Below are 22,277 nucleotides of genomic sequence, written 5' to 3' on the forward strand. Positions count from 1 at the left end.
ATTTTTTTTTTTTTTTTTCAAAAACTGCTCACTCTATTTCAATGAAATTTGGAAACATTATATAGGTTTATAAAGGCTATAGGTTTATAAAAGCTATACTTGGAAGAAATAACAGCTCATAATCCTAATTTTAACCATTTGAAACATACTATTTTTTTTTCTTTTACATAATGTTTATGTACTATTTAAATTTATTTTTGTGTCTTTCGGTGTAGAATAAAAAATTAAAACGGATTAGTTTGATATAAAAAATCGATTTACACCTGCCCCTCAAAATAATGCTTTTCGTTTAGCACGGTTTTGAAGTAACGACATCAATTTTGGACACATTATAGAATATATAAAGGCTATAATCGGAAGAAATAACAGCTGATTGCATTTGAAACACATGAATTTTTCCAAAATTATTTTTTTTTTTCTTTATGATAACGTTTTCGTACAATTTCAAAACTAAGTTTTTTATTCCTCTCAAATCCATGAAAAGGTATGCCATTTTGAAAAAAAAAAACATATTTGTTGACATAAAAATTTATTTATCTTTGTTTATACATTTAAAACAACAGAAACAAAATATATTTGATTAGTTTGTTAGTACAAATAACATAAAATATTCAAAACAAGATTATGAAAAATATTTTTTTTAAATATTAAAAACATTCATGAATTAATTATAATCTAGATTGAGATTATAATAATCTTAAAGTATTTTTTTGCAATTAAAATAAAAATATTAATATTTTTCATCAGTATATTGATTAAATCATAATCAATCTTCACTTTTTAAAAACTACTTTTGTGTCTTAGTGACTAATCTTCGTTGCTATCTTTGTTAATAACAGATGTGATATTGTCTTTATTAAATAAAGTATTGAGTATTGCAGTTGATTCAGGGATTTTAGAAAAATAATGTCCGTGTACTAAGTAGAAAATTATAGTAGCGACGTGTGAATCATAACTAATAGTCCTAAGTCCAATTGCACATTCACAGAAATATTTTGATATTTCACTCCACCCAATCATATTTGGTTTATATTCAATTAAACATCTGTAAACCTCTCTACTGATAAGACTAGATTAGGGGTGCTGTCACAACTTAGAAACACACAACTTATAAATATACAAGATAGAATCTTCTAAGTTATGCCTGTTCTAAGTTGTGTGTTTCTAAGTAATGATAGTTCTACGTTATGTGGTTTGGCATTGTGTGTTTCTAAGTTATGACAGTTCTAAGTTATGAGTTTCTAAGTTGTGATAGTTCTAAGTTATGACTTACTACATTATGATGTTTCTAAGTTGTGTGGTTCTGCTCTGTGTTTCTGAGTTACGTGTTTCTAAGTTATGAGAGTTCTAAGTTGTGATAGTTCTAAGTTGTGATAGTTCTAAGTATTAACTTTCTATGTGATGACATTACTAAGTTGTGTGGTTCTGCATTGCATGTTTCTAAGTTACATGTTTCTAAGTTATGATGGTTCTAAGTTGTGTGGTTCTACATTGCGTGTTTCCAAGTTATGTGTTTCAAAGTTGTGACATTTCTAAGTTGTTTGTTTCTAAGTTATGAATTTCTACATTATGACATTTCTAAGTTGTGTGGATATTGAAAGGGGAAACTTTTGGTTGTGTGTTTGTGGCAAATGTTTTCATACGGTCTTACATCCAGCCCCCTACAAAGCCTCTCTCTTTGAATCTTAGTTAGCGATATATAACCATCTTGACAACGAGCGTTCTCTATATGGTTCGTTGAAAACTACATTTTTGAAGACTTGTTTGTTTCTCAGCAGATGGCATTTTCACACAGTTTGTGCATTTCACTGTGAAATTACTGAGAAAAATAAATTTTATAATTTATATAAATGACATCCAACAAAAAAGTGCATTTTATTCTATTCAAAACAAAAAGAAAAACTGTAAATTAAAAAAGGGTTAAATTATTTAAAGTGATTTCTAACCAAAGAATTATAAAAATAACTAAAAATTTAATTTTAACATCAAAATATACTAGGGTTATTTTTTTTTCAACCTCCGATCGGCTGTAATAATAAAACGGGAATGAATTGGGAAATTATTTTAATGTCAAAAGAAACGTACATCTTTACTCTATTTTTCCACATAATCACCGTGCAGATTGAGGCATTTTTCGTACCGATGCACCAGCTTTCCAATACCCTCTGCATAAAATGATGCCTCCTGCCTATTCAGCCACGTTTTAACAGTGCTCTGCAGTTCATCATTGGTGTTGAAGCGTCGTCCTCCAAGCCACTTTTTCAACGTGGGGAAAAGGTGATAGTCACTCGGTGCCAAATCCGGACTGTAAGGAGGGTGATCAAACACTTCCCATCGAAATCTTGCAAGGAGTTGTTGAGTTACGGCGGCACTATGCGGTCGGGCGTTGTCATGAAGCAAGACAACACCAGATGTCGGCATTCCTCTCCGCGTGTTGCGTATCGACTGTCTTAGCCGTCGTAGTGTCGCGCAGTATGCAGCAGCATTGATTGTTGTCCCTGGCTCCATGAAATCAACCAGTAGCACACCTTGGTTTTCCCAGAACACTGTAGCCATCTGTTTCTTGGTGCTGAATGTCCGTTTGAACTTTTTCGGCTTGTTTGGAGAATAGGTGTGCATCCACTGTTGTGATTGAAGTTTTGTTTCTTCATTATCGAAATGAATCCATGTTTCATCACCTGTCACAATTTGAGTCAAAAAGTGTTCACCATTGTCTGCGTAAGCAGCAAAAACGACAAGGCTGATGCCATTCGCAGCTCCTTGTTGATGTCAGTCAACATCTTGGGTACCCATCGGGCACAGATTTTCCTGTATCCGAGATTGTCTGTAACAATGGCGTATAGGGATGACCTTGAAATGAGCGGAAATTGTTCAGACAGTTCTGAAATCGTGAATCGATGTCTCTCACGAACAACTGCATCAACTCTCTGAACTGTTTCATCTGTTGCTACCGACTTCCTTCCTTGGCCACCTTCATCATAAACATCAATATGGCCTTCGCGGAATTTCCGACACCACTCTCGCACAACGCCATCGCTCATAAAGTTTTCACCGTACACAACACTCATTCGGGGATGGATTTCTGCTGCAGTGTGCCCTTCTGCCTGTACGAAACGGATGACTCCACGCAGCTCGCATTTCGCCGTACAGTTTATCGTTGCAGCCATGTTGACATTACCATAACCAAGCTTTAACTGAGGTGTGAGTTGGCCGCTCCACATGGTTGGTGGAAGGGGGTAAACACTACGAGACGTGTCGATTCGAGTACGAGCGATTAGGGTATCGATTAATGGGCATGCCATGGAGAAATGAAACTGTAATCACACTGCAGGGCACTGTTAAAACGTGGCTGAATAGGCATGAGGCATCATTTTATGCAGAGGGTATTGGAAAGCTGGTGCATCGGTACGACAAATGCCTCAATCTGCACGGTGATTATGTGGAAAAATAGAGTAAAGATGTACGTTTCTTTTGACATTAAAATAATTTCCCAATTCATTCCCGTTTTTTTATTACAGCCGATCGGAGGTTTAAAAAAAAAATAACCCTCGTAGGTATGGTGGAAATACTGGCCATTTAAATTAGCTAGTAATGTATTAAAATAGTACTAGTTTCTCAGCAACCCAAATTTATTGGGTAGATTTTATTGCATGGTTTTTATAACTGGAAACCAGTCTTTTGGCCTTATTCTTTGTCATAGTGAATACCATTGTTACTTTATTTCTTTAAACTGCGTAATTTTCAGTTTTATGTAAGAAGGACTCCGAAACATAAATCTGAGTTATATCGTAAGCTGAGTATCTCCGACCCTCTGTAAATAAATGTGATGCATTAGTGACCATGGGCGTAGATCCCGGTGGAGGGGGGTGTGCAGGGGTACCCGGGCCCCCCTGGAATCAAAAAGCCCCTCACTGAGGGGGCGCGCTTGCGCTCGCAAAAATGTGACTGTGAAACGGAGTTGATTAACGTAAACGTTAAAACTATGTTTTATAGTTTATAGTTTAATGTTTGTTATTCAAGGAATGTAGTTATTAACGGACAAAAATTGTACCATGTGCATGGATCAAAGCAATGGTGTATGTCTTAAAGTGATTTCTGTAAATCTAACATGATACCTCCCTGCATTTGTTGTTTTGTCATATTTTTAACAGATATTCCCGACATGTAATATACTGGTTGTAAAAAGTCTGTGCAGATGTTCATAATTATTAGAGATCGACGAGTACAGTATAATCCCGCTAATCCGAACTAATTGGGACCGAACCCTGTTCGGATTAGCGAAAATTCGGATTAGGCGGAATATTGTCATATAATGCCATATGTCTTTTTTGAGGTGTATTTAGTGAATGATGTGTCAAATATGTAGAAAGGTCAGACGAAAATACACCTTTATTACTTAGCGTACATATTTAGTATCATATAATATATTTAATTACTCACATAGTCTAAACTGCAATTTCAAATATTCCGAGTTTAACAAATTCAACAGCCTACATTACGTGACAACATTAGGTCGAAATGAAGGGCGGTTCGTGAGTGTGTATTAGCGGAAGGGCAGTGACCTTCAACCAGAGTAAACAAAGCCCCCATCATCCTTACCTTATAGGCTTACGTTGCGCCACATGCTACTTCTGTGTCACCTGCTACTGCACACTTGCCCTGTGTTTTGTGAGCCCTTGTGAGCGGTGTGTAGTGCTGTTGTTCATAATGACAAACAAGCGTAAACATAAATCGTGTACATTAAAGGAAAAACTGGAAGTGCTGAAAAGACTTGACAAAGGTGAAAGTATCACTCTGTTATCGAAAGAATTTGGTGTCGGCAAAGCAACCATTTCCGATTGAAAAAGAACAGAGGTAAAATTGAGCAGTTTTGTACTACCACAAGTGAAAAAATTATTGAAAAACGTAGCAAAACGAGTGTCTTCGTACGAAACATTGCACCAGGGTTTAAAATGTATAAACAACACCTAACTGTGTTAGCCTATTGCAACGCTTCTGCCACAAATTAGCTTTCACTGATGGTTATCAGCAAATCGGCAAAACTACGCTGTTTTAAAAACATGAACATGAACACTCTCCCTGTATTTTACAGAAACCAAAAGAAAGCTTGGATAAATCATGTCTTGTTCCAAGACTGGTTTGAAAAACAATTTGTGCCAAAAGTAAAGGCTTTTAACAAAGAATATGGATTGCCTCCTAGTGCTTTGTTAGTCATAGACAATGCGCAGTCACATCCTGTAGAAATGGAACTTGTTTGCGGTGATATCAAAGCCATTTTTCTCCCACCAAACGTCACTTCAATTTTTCAGCCAATGGACCACAGAGTTTCGCAGGCTTTAAAACAGAATTACAGAAAAATGCTTCTTCGTAGCCTGCTTGAAGAGAATGAAGAACTGACAATCTTGCATAAACTCAAGAAAATCACCATCAAGGATGTAATTTACTGGTAGCAGAAGCTTGGGAGAAAACACAAAAGGAATCTTTACAGAAATCATGGACAAATCTCTGGCCTGATTTAGAGTTTGTCCAAACGGTCTTCCCCCGGCAAAAGAAAATTTTTAATTTCTTCAACTAGTGAAAAAATTGTACCAGGTTGCGAAAATGTGTGCGTTGAAAAGTGGACGGCCATTGACGACTGTGGCCACAGATGAAGTTATTGTAGCAGCTGTGCAGGGAATGTCAACTGATCTCGATGCAAACGACGGTGAGGAGGAAGGGAACGCGCCGACTGATGTTTCTCACACTGCCGCAGCCAGTGCCCTATGTTGAGCAACATGCCGATGCAACCCAAACAGATGTTATGTTTGTACGGCATTGGCGAAACATTGCATCTTCAAGCCGATTAAGTGCATTGCGTCAAAGGAAGATTACTGACTTTGCTTCTAAGATAATGGTTTGCTTTTTTAAGTTTTGTTTTGTGTCAATCCTGTACAGAACATGAATTCTACAAATAGTATGTAAGTATATTCAAAAATTTTCAATACGTACCTAAGTATTGAAGTACTATGTACGTAATCCTATTTTTTCTCTTTTCAGTTAGACAATGAAATAGATAAATTATAAGTTTCTTAAGAAAATATTAATAAACGTACAACATAACTTGTTTTTCTTTACTTTTCCTAGTTCTTAAATGTTACAAAAATTTTTTTTGACCTAGCCCTGTTCGGATTAGGCGGATGTTCGGATTAGGCGGATGTTCGGATTAGGCGGATGTTCGGATTAGGCGGATGTTCGGATTAGCGGGGTTCGGATTAGCGGGGTTCGGATTAGCGGGACTCTACTGTATACAGATTTTTGGGTTGAATTGAGTCAAGCTGAATTCAGTAATAATACAGTTGATTCGAGTCCACAATTGATAATTTTTTAGTTAAATCAAGTCTAGTTCTTAAAAATCGAGCAACACTAGAGTAATTTTAAAGAATAACATAAATTCCTAGAGTTTCTGTTAATGAACTATTAGCATTATTTTAAAGTTCATGCATGCCACCAAAAAATGAGTCACTTGTGTCAATGGAATGCGTAAAGTCATCGTCATCATAATCATCTACTACTTCCAGCCTGAGGACGGATCATCAAAGTAAAAATGACTTGTAAGTAAGTTGTCTACATGCCTATAATAAATAAAGTATGATTATCAATTCTACCTAATTATGATTTCTTTTAAAATTAAGAATCTTATTCCCACTGGATTCTGGAAAGATGTGAAGTCAAGGGAAATTGTTTAGTTGATGGAACTAAAAAATAAGAAAATATTGATAGTAATTTAAACGATGGTTTTCTTGTTTATAATGATTATAATATTTAACATATTAACCCTAGATGATAATTCTGAAAGAGGTCATCATTAAGGAAAAAAATCCAAAATTCTCAGACATGTTTCAAATTGTTTTCTAAGAGACTGTCATAATACATCAAGTAGTCTAACATTTTAACGAGTGGTTAGGTTTGTTACATTACAAATCATGAAAATGATTGGGTTAGGTTAGCAAAATTAAAAATCATTTAAAATAGTAAGGGCAGTTGTTTCGGTTATTATAACTACCTTTTAAATTTGTACTTCCTAACTAACGTGATTTCACATTATTTTCCATGTAGATATCCCAACCTGACCAACTGTTGCAAAAAAGTAAAGCTATTTTTAATGTTCCTAACCTAACCAGACATTAAATGGTAAACTACTGGTAAACTACTTGAAGCATCACAATACCCTCTTAGAGCAGGACTCAAAAACATGTAAGGAAGTAAAATAAAATTTTGTATTGTTACGAACGTTAGCAAGGCCACGTCACGCGCAGGTGCACGCCGTAACATGAGATGTGCCGTGCGCACCTGGGTCGCCGCTTTATCTCCCTCCAGCCCTCCGCACTCTCCGCGCGGCGCCCTGCCTTTGACACGTAACTGACACCGGACAGCTGGGAGTTGCGCGAGCCGCCGACACGTGTTTTCAAGAGATTTCTGCCGTCGGGACGGCTCGGAGTGACGCGACAGGCCCCAGCCACTCTCGTGAGTTCCAGAAATTGCGGCTGATAGATAAAACGAGGACGGCGGCCTCGAGAGAGTCAGTTTGAGTCTGAGCAGAGAGTTCAGAGTGAAGTCGGGAGTTTTCCCGCAGCGGAGTTTCCGGGCGATAGAGTGGCGAAGTCCCTGGACAAAGGTTCCAGGGCGAACAGTTCAGTTCCGGGCGATAGTGTCGCGGGCGCAGCGAAGTTCCGAGCGAGGCGTCGAGTGGGATCTCGGCGAAGGGGAAGTGTGGCGGCTGCGACGGAGGACCACGAGGGGTGCTGCGGCGAGAGTTGCGCCAGAGGTGCGGCCCAGCGAGGTGTGTGGAACGAGTGACTGAGGAATAGACCTTTCTTTAAGTGTAATTAATTATTTACCATTTTAGAAGATTTTTTGTAAGTGACATGAGTAGTGGCAATAAATAAAACTGTGTTTGATAAAAAACTTTAATTGGGCTATCCTTTACGAACCCGCAGTAAATCGTAACAGTATTTTATGAACACCATTTAAAATATTAAAGTGTCTATCTCGACTGGTTTTTATGATGAAATTGTGCCCCAATAATAATATTTTTGCGTGAGATTTCTCATGTTTTGGCTGCAAATTTCATGACAAAACTGTCTCCATCGTCGGTGTTTTGTAATGCGGCTTTTATATTCCTCCAACCCCACACAAGTTAATCATTGACGGCTGCATATTAACAAGAAAAGTAGATTGCCGCCTTTTCTCTCCTGGGCAAAGGGGTGGGTAATAAATGAACAGTAGATGGGAAGGAAAACGCAGATATATGAAAATAGTAGTCTTTGCCTGTGTTTTTTTGTTTGGTAGAGCAGGAATAGGTGGGGTTAAAAGGAGGAAGAGAAGTTAAAACAGGGCTTCATCCCCTCCCACAGTAATGAAGTAGGACAGAAAGCAAATGATGGACCAAGGGTCAACACCAGTGCCATATTTATTGCCAGTGAGCGGAGACACGTAACATAAAGATTTCATTTGTACTATGAAACTCTACAGAAGACAAAGATTAAAGGTTATAATCAATATTCAAGGGTGACCCTTACGGTGAAAATGTTAGGTCTTTATACCCAAAATTACAGGTGCAACCCACATACAGAAGCAAACCTTCTGCGGGTAAATATGGTAGGTGTTAAATATGTAAACGTTTGTTATAAGTATGAAAATACAGCTGTTTGTCATTTTGACTAGATAATCAAAGATACAAAGCTATATTCTGTATCACTTCCATGTTTGTGCTGAACAATGATACTACTGACTGCCACTGTAGAAGGGGGAAAAAAATCACATATCAATACACAGTAAAACGTTTATCCGGCGTTCGTTGATCCGGATCTCCGGATAATCTGGAGGATCAGATTTGTAGACACATTATTTCATGTTCACATAAAAATAACAACTGTATTCAACATCTACGCAAACAAAGACAGTTAACACACAATCGTACCTGGTAATATTTTTGCTAAATAAATGTAGGATACCATCAGTTTTTATAATGCTAAGTTTTATCAGCACCCATCGTGTAGTACAAGGGTCATTCCAAAAGCAAAGAACGTTTTAATGTGACAAGCCCTGCAGTGCTTCCTCATCCCCACCACCACGTCATGGACCTTCCCATTCCTTCACACCAGTCTGATGCTATCAGCATCACAGGGCAACATGTAGTTGACCTTATTCGTTACCTATCACTTTCCCTCATTCAATCTCCTCAGTTTTCAAATGGCACTGGTCATCTTGTTTACTGCCTGTGTGGTTCAACCGCATTGTTTTTGTTTAACTTCTTGCTACACATATTTTTCTTGTTTTTTTATTAAAGTATTTGAGAGTGTAGCATTAAAATGGCATTGAAGCGAAAAAAAAAAAGGTTGCAGTTTCAATGGTTAAATGTCATAAGCTATTAATCGAATTGATAAAGAAAAAGCATTGAAGAAAATAGCTGCTGAATTGGAAGTTGGAACTTCAACAGTGTCTGACTGGAAGAAGCAAAGAAAATAAAAAAAATTTTTGTTGTAAAATAATATGAAAAGACATTTTGGAAGGAAGAGGAATGACAAAAAAAAATTTAACATTAGACAATGCAGTATGGTACAGTCAGTGATCAGCGAGAACATAGTGTGCCTGTATCTGGATCAATCTTGGCCCAAAAAGCTTTAAGCTTAAACAAAAAATTACCAAATTTTGACACAAAATTCACTGCTAGCCAGGGGTGGCTAGAACGTTGGAAAAACTGACATGGTATTCGCCACCTTACTGCGATACTGTGATGAGAGAGCTTGTCTAGTGATGCTGCTGGTGCTGAAAAATTTAAAAATATCTTCGAATATATTGTTTTATCTGAGGAATTGACATCTGATCAAACTTATAATGCTGATGAAACTGGGCTTTCTTACCGGATGTTTTCGAGCAAAGTGTAAGCATCAAAGCTTGGCTATTCGGCCAAGGGCTACAAGAAAAGCAAAGATAGGATAACTGCTGTAACTTGTAACAATGCATTAGGGAACCATAAGCTTCCTCTTGTCATTGTAGGGACATTGTCAGACATTTTGCCTCAAATGGTGTACAGATGGAACAGCTTCACAATGTTGAAACGAATGCATCATAATAGCGTGCTGCAAATGTTTTGATGGTTCTGTTTGTTATTGTTTATAAATAAATGTTTCAAAGTTTAACGATAAATATAGTTAAGCGTTTAAAGATAAAATATTATTTCATTAAGTTTTTCCTTAAACACTGAACATTTTATCCAGGAAGCATCTATAAACGCAAATATTTCGAATGGAAAAAAATTAACATAGAGCTATGTGGAAGTGTTCAAGGATTTAATTTTGTTAAGGTTATAAATGGGAAAACGTATTATGGGGAAACGTGACATAGATTTACTATATATTGATATTAATATTTTATTTATATTTCATGTTTGATATGTGTTCAGTGCCACCTAAAGTTGCATATGTGATGAAACACAAATTGTGAAAGATGAATACATTTTTGTCATTAGAATCATTTTAATGCTATTTCTTTTCTCTCTTAAACATAACAATTCACTTACTAGAATTAAAAACATTAACTTTCTTATGGCGCTTAACATTATTAACTCTCACATTATACTAGTGTTGCATATAAAATATCAGAATAATATATTTATGTTAATATGTGATACACACTATAGAATCAGTCAATGAGTCAAATCTTATCAAAGTATTGAAGTCATTTAGTTACTAATAGGAAATCTTAATCCCAACATAAGGCAAAGGGAGGTAGGTAGTTTCGTTAAAAATAAATACAGTAGAATCCCGCCGATGCGACCCCCCTCTGATGCGTCCATTCTGTTTATACGAAAAAAATTTAAGCAGAGAAAGTCGAAAATTTGAGTAAAATCAGCTGAAAAACAAGTCTGTTACACTTTGTTGGGCGTTATGTGTTCACGTTTATCTTGGCGGAAGCTGTACTGTAAGCAGGCAGGCATACAAAAGACGACTAAAAATAGATACCACCCCTCTAGACTGTCCACGCGGCAGTGTCTAGCCGAGCTCGGCACCTCCACTATCGCACGAAAAGCCGTCTCAGCTGTCATGTTATCTTACCCGCCCGGCGGCTTGATGTCATACGTGACGTGATGCTTGCCTCTCCCATCACCTGCTAATTCTTCAAGGCTCATCCCTCCCAGAGCCATAAACCATGTAAAAACAACCCCCTTCCCCCTCCTTTTTCAACTAACATTTCAACACATTCCCTCCCTTATTTCAACCTTCTGCGTGAGAAACTGTCACAGGGTGGCCAGCGACCGGGAAAACCGGGAAGTCAGGGAATTCCAGGAAACCTGGAAAAGTCATGGAAAAGTCAGGGAATTTTTTTAGCTGTCAGGGAAATTTTTTGTAGGTGATTCAGTCTGCGTTTATGTACGTTTATAAAAATGTCATGTGTTTAGCGATTTAAAATCTTTTCTAAACATAAATCTTCATTCCAGATTTGAAAAGCACGTTTGTATTTATTAAATGTATCGTGATGTTCAACTAGTAACACGTCAGACTACGTCTTCGAGAGCAATCGAACTTTTCGTAATCGATTGTAATGCGTGACTGCGAGATATTGAGATTGGTACCCAATGCAGTCGAAAATATCGTAATCGAATGTAAAATGCGCAACTGCGAGTAACGTGAGCATCGCTATGCACTTATTCGTTATTGACTTCTTGGTTACGTAATACGTTGTTAATGTGATTGATATGCGAAACTGCGAATGCTGATTGAAGTGGAAAGTCGCCGCAGTGTTTTTTTATCACGTAAGTATTCTTCACATTTTAATGTGTTTCTACAAAGATTTTGTGGTTAGGCGGTACCTCAAAATGGCGGTTTGCTAGTTTTGTTTTTGTATTCGGTATTTTTAAAATCAAACACTAGGCACTTGGTATTATCATTTCTCTGACACTTTAAAATGCAGAAGTGATATTTAGGGGTAAATATGTAGTGTACGGATAATCTTCAAAAATTTTTTTAAAAATCTGAAATAACTTTCATTATATGCTCTTTTACGTCCTCTTTTCATTACAGCCTGCGGAGATAAGAAATTCTAAATACTTTAGGAGATATCAAAATTTTATTTTCATATTTGGGCGATAATTTGTTAACAAAAATTTAAAATTCCGAAAATACTTTTATTCTGTGCTCTTTAACTTCCTCTTTTCATTAAAACCGGCGGAGATAAGAAATTCCAAATACTTTAGGAGATATTGAATTTTTTAATTTTCATCCTGTGCACTCATGCGGGGTTTTTAACGTTTCAAATTTTAATGTTTTATTTGTTGAGCAAGTAATAAGTAAAAAAAAAAATTACGTTCGTTCCTACTGTTAATCCGTTGTACCGGTTTGTTAGGTTAGGTCAGCTACATTATAAATACTTTAAAACTATACAACCATTAAAATTATTTTAATTAATTTTAATTGGCCCGAATTCTCTATTGCGACCATTCCGTTAATAAGTCAGTTTTTCCGGGAACCGTGAGGGGTCGCATCAGCAAGATTCTACTGTAGCTAAATGCACGTTTTCAATGCTAAATAATTATGTAAAATTAACCGTACTTTAAGAAACCTTTGAGAACATAAATACAGATTACGCGTGAAGTGATTTTTTTTTTCGTTGCTCATGTCAAATATGTAAGTATAGAGTTTCAAGAAAAATACAGTTGAGTCTCATCCTGTAGAGTACAACGAACTCGATTTTCAAGTCAAGTCGCTCGATTCTGTTTGAGTTTTCGAGTCTTGGTCCATCTCTACCTATTGTAATATTGAAAATCAGAACTGTCACTACTGGAAAGTTTTGATTGGCTCTTTTAAGCTAGTTTCATTCAAAAATACAGGCCCTTAATTTTTAATTTAGGATCAATGGTCTCATATCCGCTGTACCCACTTCTCTCGTACACTTCCAACCACCTGCCATAGCAGCATCACAATAATGCCATTATGTTATATCCTTAGCCTAAGTTTTATTTTAATGACAAATGATAGCCTTACACTGCGCTCAGCTCACAAACTACATTTCTTGTAAATATTTCACAAGTGTAAACTATAAAAAAAATTAAAGATATAAGAACTGAACAACATCTTCAACACCTTGCTTACATTGTTATTTATCTATTATGACAGACAAATTATTTACAAATTAAATATTGCAGCACAACATCCAATCATGTTACAAAAATACAACAAATTTAAAAAAACTTAAAAGTTGTATGCATAACATGCACACTAGGTACACATCACAGCAACAAACTTAATGCACTATGAATGTCGCAAGAGACCACTACCAAACACAACAATTTGAGGTCCAACTTGAATTCCCTGGCATCAGTGTTGCCGCACCGCGCACACTAGGTCCAGGAGCACACCGCAACCCCCGGCTGGAAGAACAGTCGCACACACGATGCGCACTGGAAGGCATTATGACTGGTTTGTTTCGCTCGTGCTCCTCTTCTTCTGGAACACAGCATCACAAGCACATGAGTAACACAATTCAAAGTTGCCACTAATATTCAAAAGTGCTCCTTAACCACATATTCATATTACTATAAAAAAAATTATATAAAAAAAAACACATTTTTGAGTGTTTGAAAAATGTGCCAATGTGATTGATGTAAAAAAATGTAACTAATAAGAGATGCAAGATCAAACAACATGATAGTAACTTTTTCCAATTCATTAAGTTATTTTGGTACAAAAGCCATGCTAAATAATTACATTCAAAGAATTAACTATAATAAATATAACATTATGTGATTTGAGTTAAGTTTTAAAAAATTTCTCATTGATTTCATGTTTTTAGAAGAATTTCATAGCTAAATGGTATAATAACTTGCATTTTGGTGTTATACGTAGGGCCTGGAAAATTTCGGTGTTTTCAGTATACAAAAAGCGGTACTTTCAAATTAGAAAAGCGGTGGTTTAAAGTCGGTATTTTCGTTATGCAATGGAAATTTTACCGGTATTTTAAATGTTGACTAAATTGTGCAGTTATTGAATATAATAGTTTACATATTTAATAAACAATCCATGTATACTAGGAATAGACTAATATGCATAATAACAGCCAATTAAATCCAAAACAGTTACACAAAACAGACACGTTGCTATAGATGTTTGCAACTACAAATTTTCTTTTTTTTTTTTTTTTTTTTTTATGGCTGCCAATGCCACATGCTTAGCCGACTTTAGGTGTTTGTCAATGGAATCTTTTCTATCCCATAAAACTTTACAGTTGCAAAATTTGCACATTACTGTGCTATTGTCAGTACAATAAAACCCATGTTTCTGATACTGATATGCTCGTATTTAATGGAGTGGAGGAACACGGGGTTGCCACTTGAACAAACCCCAGCGCACAAATGAGAAGACTTAATGTGAACTATACCCCAGATCAATTTTGAACATCAAAACCATACACGAACACGGCTTATGTAAAAATAAGGTAATTATGCTGAAACACAAGACTTGGGTTAAAGGATACTTTAACCTTGTGTGGATCAGGTAGAAAACATTCGGCTATAAACGAAAGAAATAAGAACAATGCTATCCTGAAATGCTGTGACATGTTTTTGGAGTAGATAATCACGACAGACCTACAGGATGCGCTCCTGCCCTTGCCGTCAGCGATGTTTATTTTGACAGCTCAAGAAATTATCTTTTCCACGTTCCTTCGCAGCGTAAAAAAAAAAAAAACGCTGACAGTTTCTCACGCAGATGGTTGAAATAAGGGAGGGAATGTGTTGAAATGTTAGTTGGAAAAGGAGGGGGGGGGGGAATTGTTTTTACATGGTTTGTGGCTCTGGGAGGGATGAGCCTTGAAGAATTAGCAGGGGATGGGAGAGGCAAGTGGCACGTCAGTCACGTATGACGTCAAGCCGACGGGCGGGTAAGATAACATGACAGCTGAGACGGCTTTTCGTGCGATAGTGGAGGCGTCAAGCTCGTCTAGACACTGCCGCATGGACAGTCTAGAGGGGTGGTATCTATTTTTAGCCGTTTTTTGTATGCCTGCCTGCTTACAGTACAGCTCTCGCCAAGATAAACGTGAACACATAGCGCCCAACAAAGTGTAACAGACTTGTTTTTCAGCCGATTTTACTCAAACTTTCGACTTTCTCTGCTCAAATTTTTTAGGTTTTCTCAAAAAACGGTCATATAAACAGAATGGACGCATCAGAGGGGGGTCGCATCGGCGGGATTCTACTGTAATGGTACTTTTCGGGGATATATTCGCAGTGTAATATAGAAATGTTGTGGTTTTCGCGAATGTACTTACTTTTCGCGTTTTCATGTGAAATTTGCGCGAATTTTCGCAAAATTCGCGATCGCGAAAAATTCCAGGCCCTAGTTATACGTTGTATTGACAATCTTTGTGGTGTTACTTTTGTTTTGGTTTTATCGCAATTCACCATATTATACTGTCCTTACCTAATAATAATATTTTCTTACAAAATTTTTATATCAATGGGTAATTTTTAATGTGTAATAATCAAAATTAAACACAGTACAAACTAGACCCACTAGTTGTAAATACATGCCAATTTTGATGTTAGGAAACTAAAACCCTTTCAAAAATAATTTACATGCGATGTAAGTGGACAAACTCCAATTGTCCAGCTATTTATATTTCATATGAGACTATAAAATAAGTTAGGCTAAAAAAAATGCAAGTAATCAAAAGGCTGTTGGAAACTAAAGTAGATGATTTAGGTAAACCCAAAGTCTTACATTTGTTCTAATAATATAAAATTATTACATGTGTCAAAACCAGATCTTTTGCAAGTGGGAAACGTGTCAGACGTTGCCAGGAGGTTTTCTTACTGTTTTACCATTTCCCTCACACCTGCATTCCGTCAATGCTCTGTTCTCTCATTTCATCAACCCTTTCAGTTTCTAACTACCCTGATGTTGACGAGATGTTAAATGAAACCAAAGTCCTAACTCATTAGTATTGATGATTTTAGGTAATTTGGCTGCTGCTGAAGCCCATTAGATGTATGTAAATAAAAAATGCACTAACATTAACTTATGTCATTTAGTTTAAGAACCTCATGCTCTGCAAACCTTCCTTTCCATTTACCATTTTACTTTAACACTAACTGAAACTGAAGCAGTTTTTACTACACAAACTCCTACTTAAAGAACTAAAGCTCAATTTGGTACCAGTAATGCCAATTATTCTACAGGTTGTCTACCAAATTACAAAAAATTTTATTTTCACCCAAAATTACTTCTGAATGCAGCACAGCACAGCTTACAGAAGTTATTTAATTAGAATCCCAACCTCTTTAAAACAAACACGTTTCCCTAAAAAAAATTATAATAACATTTTAAAATTATTTCAACTGTGTCTACGTACAAAAAAAAATATACTGCATCAGCTTTGGTGATTATCTGCAAGTCACCTCCGAAGACGAGTCAAATCGCACACCTTTTTTTGCAGCCCGCAGCTGTGAAGTTCACACAACAGGATTAGTAAAATTTGCCTTGCAACATTCCCACGCCCAAGCCACCCCCTCAGAGTGCTGCAAGCGATGCACAATGAGATCAGATCATGCAGCACCAGACCACAACCCTAATGCACTGCACACAACTTCTAAAGGCTTTGTCAGCTATGTTTGGTTTACACTCACAGTTTGGTTATTGATGTTAATAATTAACTGAGCAAAAACGTTTTATCATTTTCATTAACCCTTGATAAGGTTACTGGTACAAATATTTACCACCTGTTGAGCAGGCTAAACGGTTACCGGTACAATAGTTTACCGAAGTTCCACTGACACTCAACAGATGGCAGGGCAGTTCACTCCTGCCAGAAAGTTGGTATGCAGCCATTTTCTAGCTACAAAGCCAGGGGTGGTAAATAATCCTACCAGTGACCATCAGAATATTGTTATTTTTGTTGTTTTGTGTTATTTATGTCTATTTTTGCATTTTTTCTCATGATGTGACTGCATAATTCTTACAAGGATATTTTTATTCAGGTAAGCAACATTTTTTCTTAATATTAGTAATATATTTTCACAGTAAGATTTATTGTTTTGATTGATACTGAGTAAAAACTTTGGTAATAATTTTTAGTCTATTTTTTTAACTATTTTATAACCTATAAATCTGTAAAAAATCTTTTGAATATTTATTTGAAAAAAAGTAAAATAAAGTAAAGCGTAGGCAGGTTATTTCATAACAAATTTAGGGTTTCTTAATACATGGCATGGATAATATTTGCTATAAACTGTTGTGAGAAGTGATTATTTTACCTGGTTGGTGGAAAAAACAGAAAAAATTAGTTTAGTAAAAACATTTAGTTGGTGTATAATTATGTGTGCGTTATATCTGTAGTAGTTATGTTTTCATTAGTAAAAAATCTCTAAAGCATAGAAATATATAATATATATAAAAAAAGGTAAACTATCCTACCAATGAGCGTATGAGTGTTCATATGTGTGTGATATTATACAATTTATTATGATTTTATCATTGCATTTACTTTGATGATGTATTAAACATTTACTTACAAATTATAATAATTGAATTTTGATATTTTAGGTGAAATGGCTTTTTCTGGTAAACACCTTACTGAAGCACTAGAATACTTTTTTGCATTAGATGATGAGCAAGCAGTAAACTTGGATGTTGGTGGAGATGATGATGCAGATGATTTTCCAGTAACCATCAATCATTCACAAAATATTCATGACTCATCTGAAAGGGGTCGTCCATTAATCACGTGATGTTTTTTTAGCAATTTTTTAACCCCCCCCCCCCTCCCCCCTAGTGATTTGTGGTGATGTTTTAGACTACCCCCCCCCCCCCCAACCCCAATAAATCACGTGTATTTTTTTTGGTACAAAATATTTTTTAAAAATTTCAGAATATTATCTTTAAATATAGGTATAATCTAATTTAATTCTGGAAAATTAAGCACAGTGATGAAAATGTCCAGACACACATTAAGGTTGCAGGTTTATTCTCACTGGCATAAAAATAATAAAGGAAAGGCGTATAAGTAGAAATCGCGCAAAAAAAAAATACACGTGATATCGCTCTACACCCCCCTCCCCCCTTGTGATATTTCGTGATTTTTCCCGACCCCTCCCCCCCCCCCCTTTTCGAGCCTCACGTGATTAATGGACGATCCCAAAGTGATTGGGATTCTGATGACTCTCAAACTGATCCTTCATATGCGCCTAAAAATAGAAAAACATTCACACCATTTCCATTACACCCTGACATTAGTTCAAGTAGTGATGAAAGTGACACACCAAATGAAGAGAGGATAGATTCATCACTAGAATGGAAGAAATTGGGCGAAGATCCACACTCTTTTCGGGATGCTGCTTTTACTGGTAAAACAGGTGCTCTAGTGGATATTGATACATCTAGTCTTTGGGGAGTTATCCAGTTATTTTTACCACGTTCCATTCTGTCACACACTGTCAATCAAACGAATCTTTATGCCCAACAAAATGGATGCCATCTTCATTTTTCTGAAGAGGAGCTCGGTGCATTTCTTGGAATACTGGTAATAATGGGTTTTCATAAATTACCAAGTTTGGGCCTATACTGGTCAAGAGACGAAAACTTCCAGTTTAGCAGAATATCCCGCATAATGTCTGTGAAAATATTTCTGAAGATACACCAATCCCTCACTTAGCACGACTAATTCGTTCCTAAAAATGTTCGTGTTAATCGAAATTGCGTATTCTGAAGCATTAGTCCCCATAAATATAAGGCTAAATTATTTAATGTGTTCCAAGATGTGTAGGGAAGTAATCTTTACATAATATAAATGCGTAGAATAATACTTGAAAATGCATATGTCATATCATTTATCTTTTTAAGCCTACCACCGAATACGTTAGATAAAGAAAACATGGCACAGTGTAACGGGAGATAAGTGGTAACATATTTACCGTCAGTCAGCAGGTTGGCTTGCCCGCCCAGGCGTGACCTTCAACACGCGCGTGCGTCTGTCTGCCTGCTGTTGCAAGCAGCTGGATCCTTTGTTATTACGTTTAAAACTTAACAAAATTAAAACACTTTTATGAAATTAAGAACCGGTTTTATATAACTTTAAAACACACAGCCATATGTAAACATTTAATTTGTTATGCACACCTCTTATAAAAGCGGCTATGTAAACAAATCAGTTAACAGATAAACAGATTTAGATTTTCCCTAGAGCACAAACATAACATTAAAATACAGTAAACTCCCGGTATATCGCGGAATCGGGTATATCGCGGGTCAAACCATGTCCCCCAGTCAGAAATGAATACAGTAGAACCCTGTTATAATGTTCCTGCATATAATGTTTTCCTGCTTATAATGTCATATTTTTAAAGTCCCAATATTTCCCCCATAAGGACAATGTATTTATTTCCTGCATATAACGTTCATAAATAGTGTAATTTCCTGCTTATAATGTTTGCTTTCTAACATTAAATAAATGGGGAAAAAATGTTTTAAAACCAAATTATTCCAACACTTACGATAAAAAGTTTCCTTTATGTATGTTTATGTTTACAATCACTGCCATACAATACATGAAGTTTGTTAAAATACAAGTTTATGCAATATACTGAAGGTACACAATGTTCATAGTTACGTGTCAGTTGGCACCCTTAGTCAACTCTTCTCTTCCTTGCCATTCCAGTGGGTATTCAGATGCACGTACATAGTCCTGCGATATTTAAGTTGCCAAACATTGAGCGAGGGCATAACTAAAAGTGTTTTCTATTGCTTACAAATAATTCTTTTTTTTCATTCATACGTGGAATCCCATAATTAAACATTTTCAGGTGGCGTCGGAGTAGACATTCTCACTCTTAATGTTGTCATCATGAATCATGAGACAATTTTACAAAAAATGTGGCAGTGTATCTTTAAAGACAAACAAAATTTAACCAGGGAACAAGACGAAGTTGAAAAATTGTTGGCTTGTTTCAGAAAATTCATGTATCAAGTATAGGCCTACTATCTTTGGTTTTAACATTAAAGTTGTTTACATAGCTTGGTGAGTCCATTGGTACAAAGCTCGAACATTGTTAAGTACTAAATTGAGATTTCCTGCTTATAACGTTTTCCTGCTTATAATGTTTTTTTCTTGTGCTCCCTTGAAAAACATTATAACAGGGTTCTACTGTAATAATAATGGAATAAATGGTTGACAGCCGATTAGGATAATTTTGCGTTGTAACTAACAAACTAAGCATCGGGCAGAAAAAAGCCTAGGCGTAGAAAATGTCCGCAGTAAAATTCTAAACAAGATATCTCCGTACATTATTCCTTTATCTTGTAGGGTTTTCAAATTATGGTCCAATCCAGCCCAGTGATATTTTCTGAAACACTAGTTCTTAACGTCGCTTTATCTCACAAATGAAGCATCGGACAGGGGACCTGATAAAGCCCACCGTCCAGCGACATTATCCAGCGTAACTCGGCTGGGGATTGATGTTGGATAGGCTTGGTTGTCGGCAAGCGCTGGGTAGGGAGAGGCTAGCCGAGAACATGGAGAGAGGTAGAGATTAGAGCGGGCAGAAACACGAGGGGGAATGGGGGAGGGAATGTGTTCACGCAGCACACAGGCAGAGCATGAGTCACTTGACTGAGCAGCGTCGCTGCGTACAAGGCAAAATCAGGTAGTCCGGTGTTTAAAATTCCACTCCAGAATCTTAATTGGTACTTTACTGGACATCTGTATATAAATGTTTTGTTACAACTTAAACCTACAGACGTAATATTATTGGGTAATTCATTGTATTATACAAGTTCATCTTTTTACTTTGGTATAATGATTTAACATTAAATAGTAAAGTAAATCGGCTAGCGTATTTTTAATCTTTGCCCAGGAATTCCCAGTGGTCCAATATTTACGTGAACCATACTGTACCACTTTTGCCGTGAGGTAGTAAACAAGTCTCGGAAATGTTTATGTGTATGTGTAGCGGTCTCCCGACCTTTAAACAGAGGCTGGGGAATATAACACTTGCCGATCCGAGCCACACACACTCAGCAACTCGACACAGCGTTTGGTGAAATAAGTAAAGACAAAGTTTAACACGGTTTTTAATACGGCGTCACTGATTGCGCTAAAATTAAATTGGCGCAATTTTTGTTTCCCACATGTGACCATTTATAATTTACTGTAAGCATGGATAATAAAGTTTAACCACTTGACACGATAGACGATTCTTTATTTTTTATTGTACGAATGCTAGAATCGTTTTTTTCCTGTATCTGCGGCCTGCTTCTACAAAAGACAAGCTATCTGTAAGTAAATCTAGAATTTTTATTTTGTCAATCAAACTCGGTACTTTGCGATTCATATTCGGTTTGAAGTATCACTACGGCCTTTCTTTTTAGAAGACTTTGACCACAGAATCGTGTGTAACCGCACACACTGCACTTACTTTGTTACGGACACTGACGAAGCAGATACTGTGGCTAACACCACGAGACTGGCAGCAGCAGATTGTGTGCCGCACGTGTGTATGGCGGCGTGTGGCGCGCTCGTAGGCCGTGCGACAAACTGTGCGCGGCACGCGGAAAAATAAAAACAATTCAACATTTAATATTTATCTTTAAAATTTATTATTTTTATTTTTTCACCCGTGTTAAGTGGAAACTGCGGATGCAAAGTCCGCACAAAGGCGGGCCGTCTATACTGTGCGTGCTTGCCGACCTATTAGAACACAGGCGGTGTTTTATGCCTTTTGACCTTGGTCACATCGAAACATCGCGGTTATGCAACAACGCGGGTAAAAGTTATGTCCCCCGACAACCGCGTTAAATAGGGAATGTACTGTGTGTACAATATGTACATATACAAAACATAAAAGTTAGTTAAATATTTTCTGGGGTGAAATTAACACTATCATCTTGCTATTTTTTAAAAAAAACGTGTCCTATTTCATCTGCTTTGGTTTCTGTACGGTACGGCCTGGTCTGCAGCCGGGCATCAACGGTACGGCCTGGTCTGCGGCCGGGCATCAACAGTACGGCCCGGTGTTTGTTTATCTGCGTGCGCATCTCTTTCCCCTCGCATTCCAAACCACTCTTCCCCCCTCGAATTTCATACCTGACGTCGCGTCGTTTCCGAGATTTTTTTTAGCCTGTGGCGATTTCGTGCTAACTGAAATTTACAGACGTGCTATTCGAGACTAGGGCAGTAAAATTTACATCGTGCTAACTGAATTCGCATTAATTGAAGACGTGCTATGCGAGGGATTGGTGTATTGCGTT

The 22,277-nt window shown here is 36.8% G+C and overlaps 1 protein-coding gene across 2 annotated transcripts in view; it reads right to left on the minus strand.

Moving 5' to 3' along the window:
- Positions 1 to 13,113: 13,113 nt before the first annotated feature.
- LOC134527554 (G kinase-anchoring protein 1-like) overlaps positions 13,114 to 22,277 on the minus strand; it is a 90,690-nt gene continuing 81,526 nt past the window's right edge. The window contains exon 7 of one of the 2 annotated variants that reach the window (XM_063360342.1): positions 13,114 to 13,484. In XM_063360342.1, the coding sequence (XP_063216412.1) occupies positions 13,449 to 13,484 (36 nt within the window). In that variant the 3' untranslated portion in view covers positions 13,114 to 13,448. Of the gene's footprint in view, positions 13,485 to 16,391; positions 16,481 to 22,277 lie in introns of those variants that run through there. The other variant, XM_063360341.1, reaches the window with a different exon arrangement.

This window comes from Bacillus rossius, chromosome 1, assembly GCF_032445375.1.
Source record: "Bacillus rossius redtenbacheri isolate Brsri chromosome 1, Brsri_v3, whole genome shotgun sequence".
Taxonomy (NCBI): Eukaryota; Metazoa; Arthropoda; class Insecta; order Phasmatodea; family Bacillidae; genus Bacillus; species Bacillus rossius.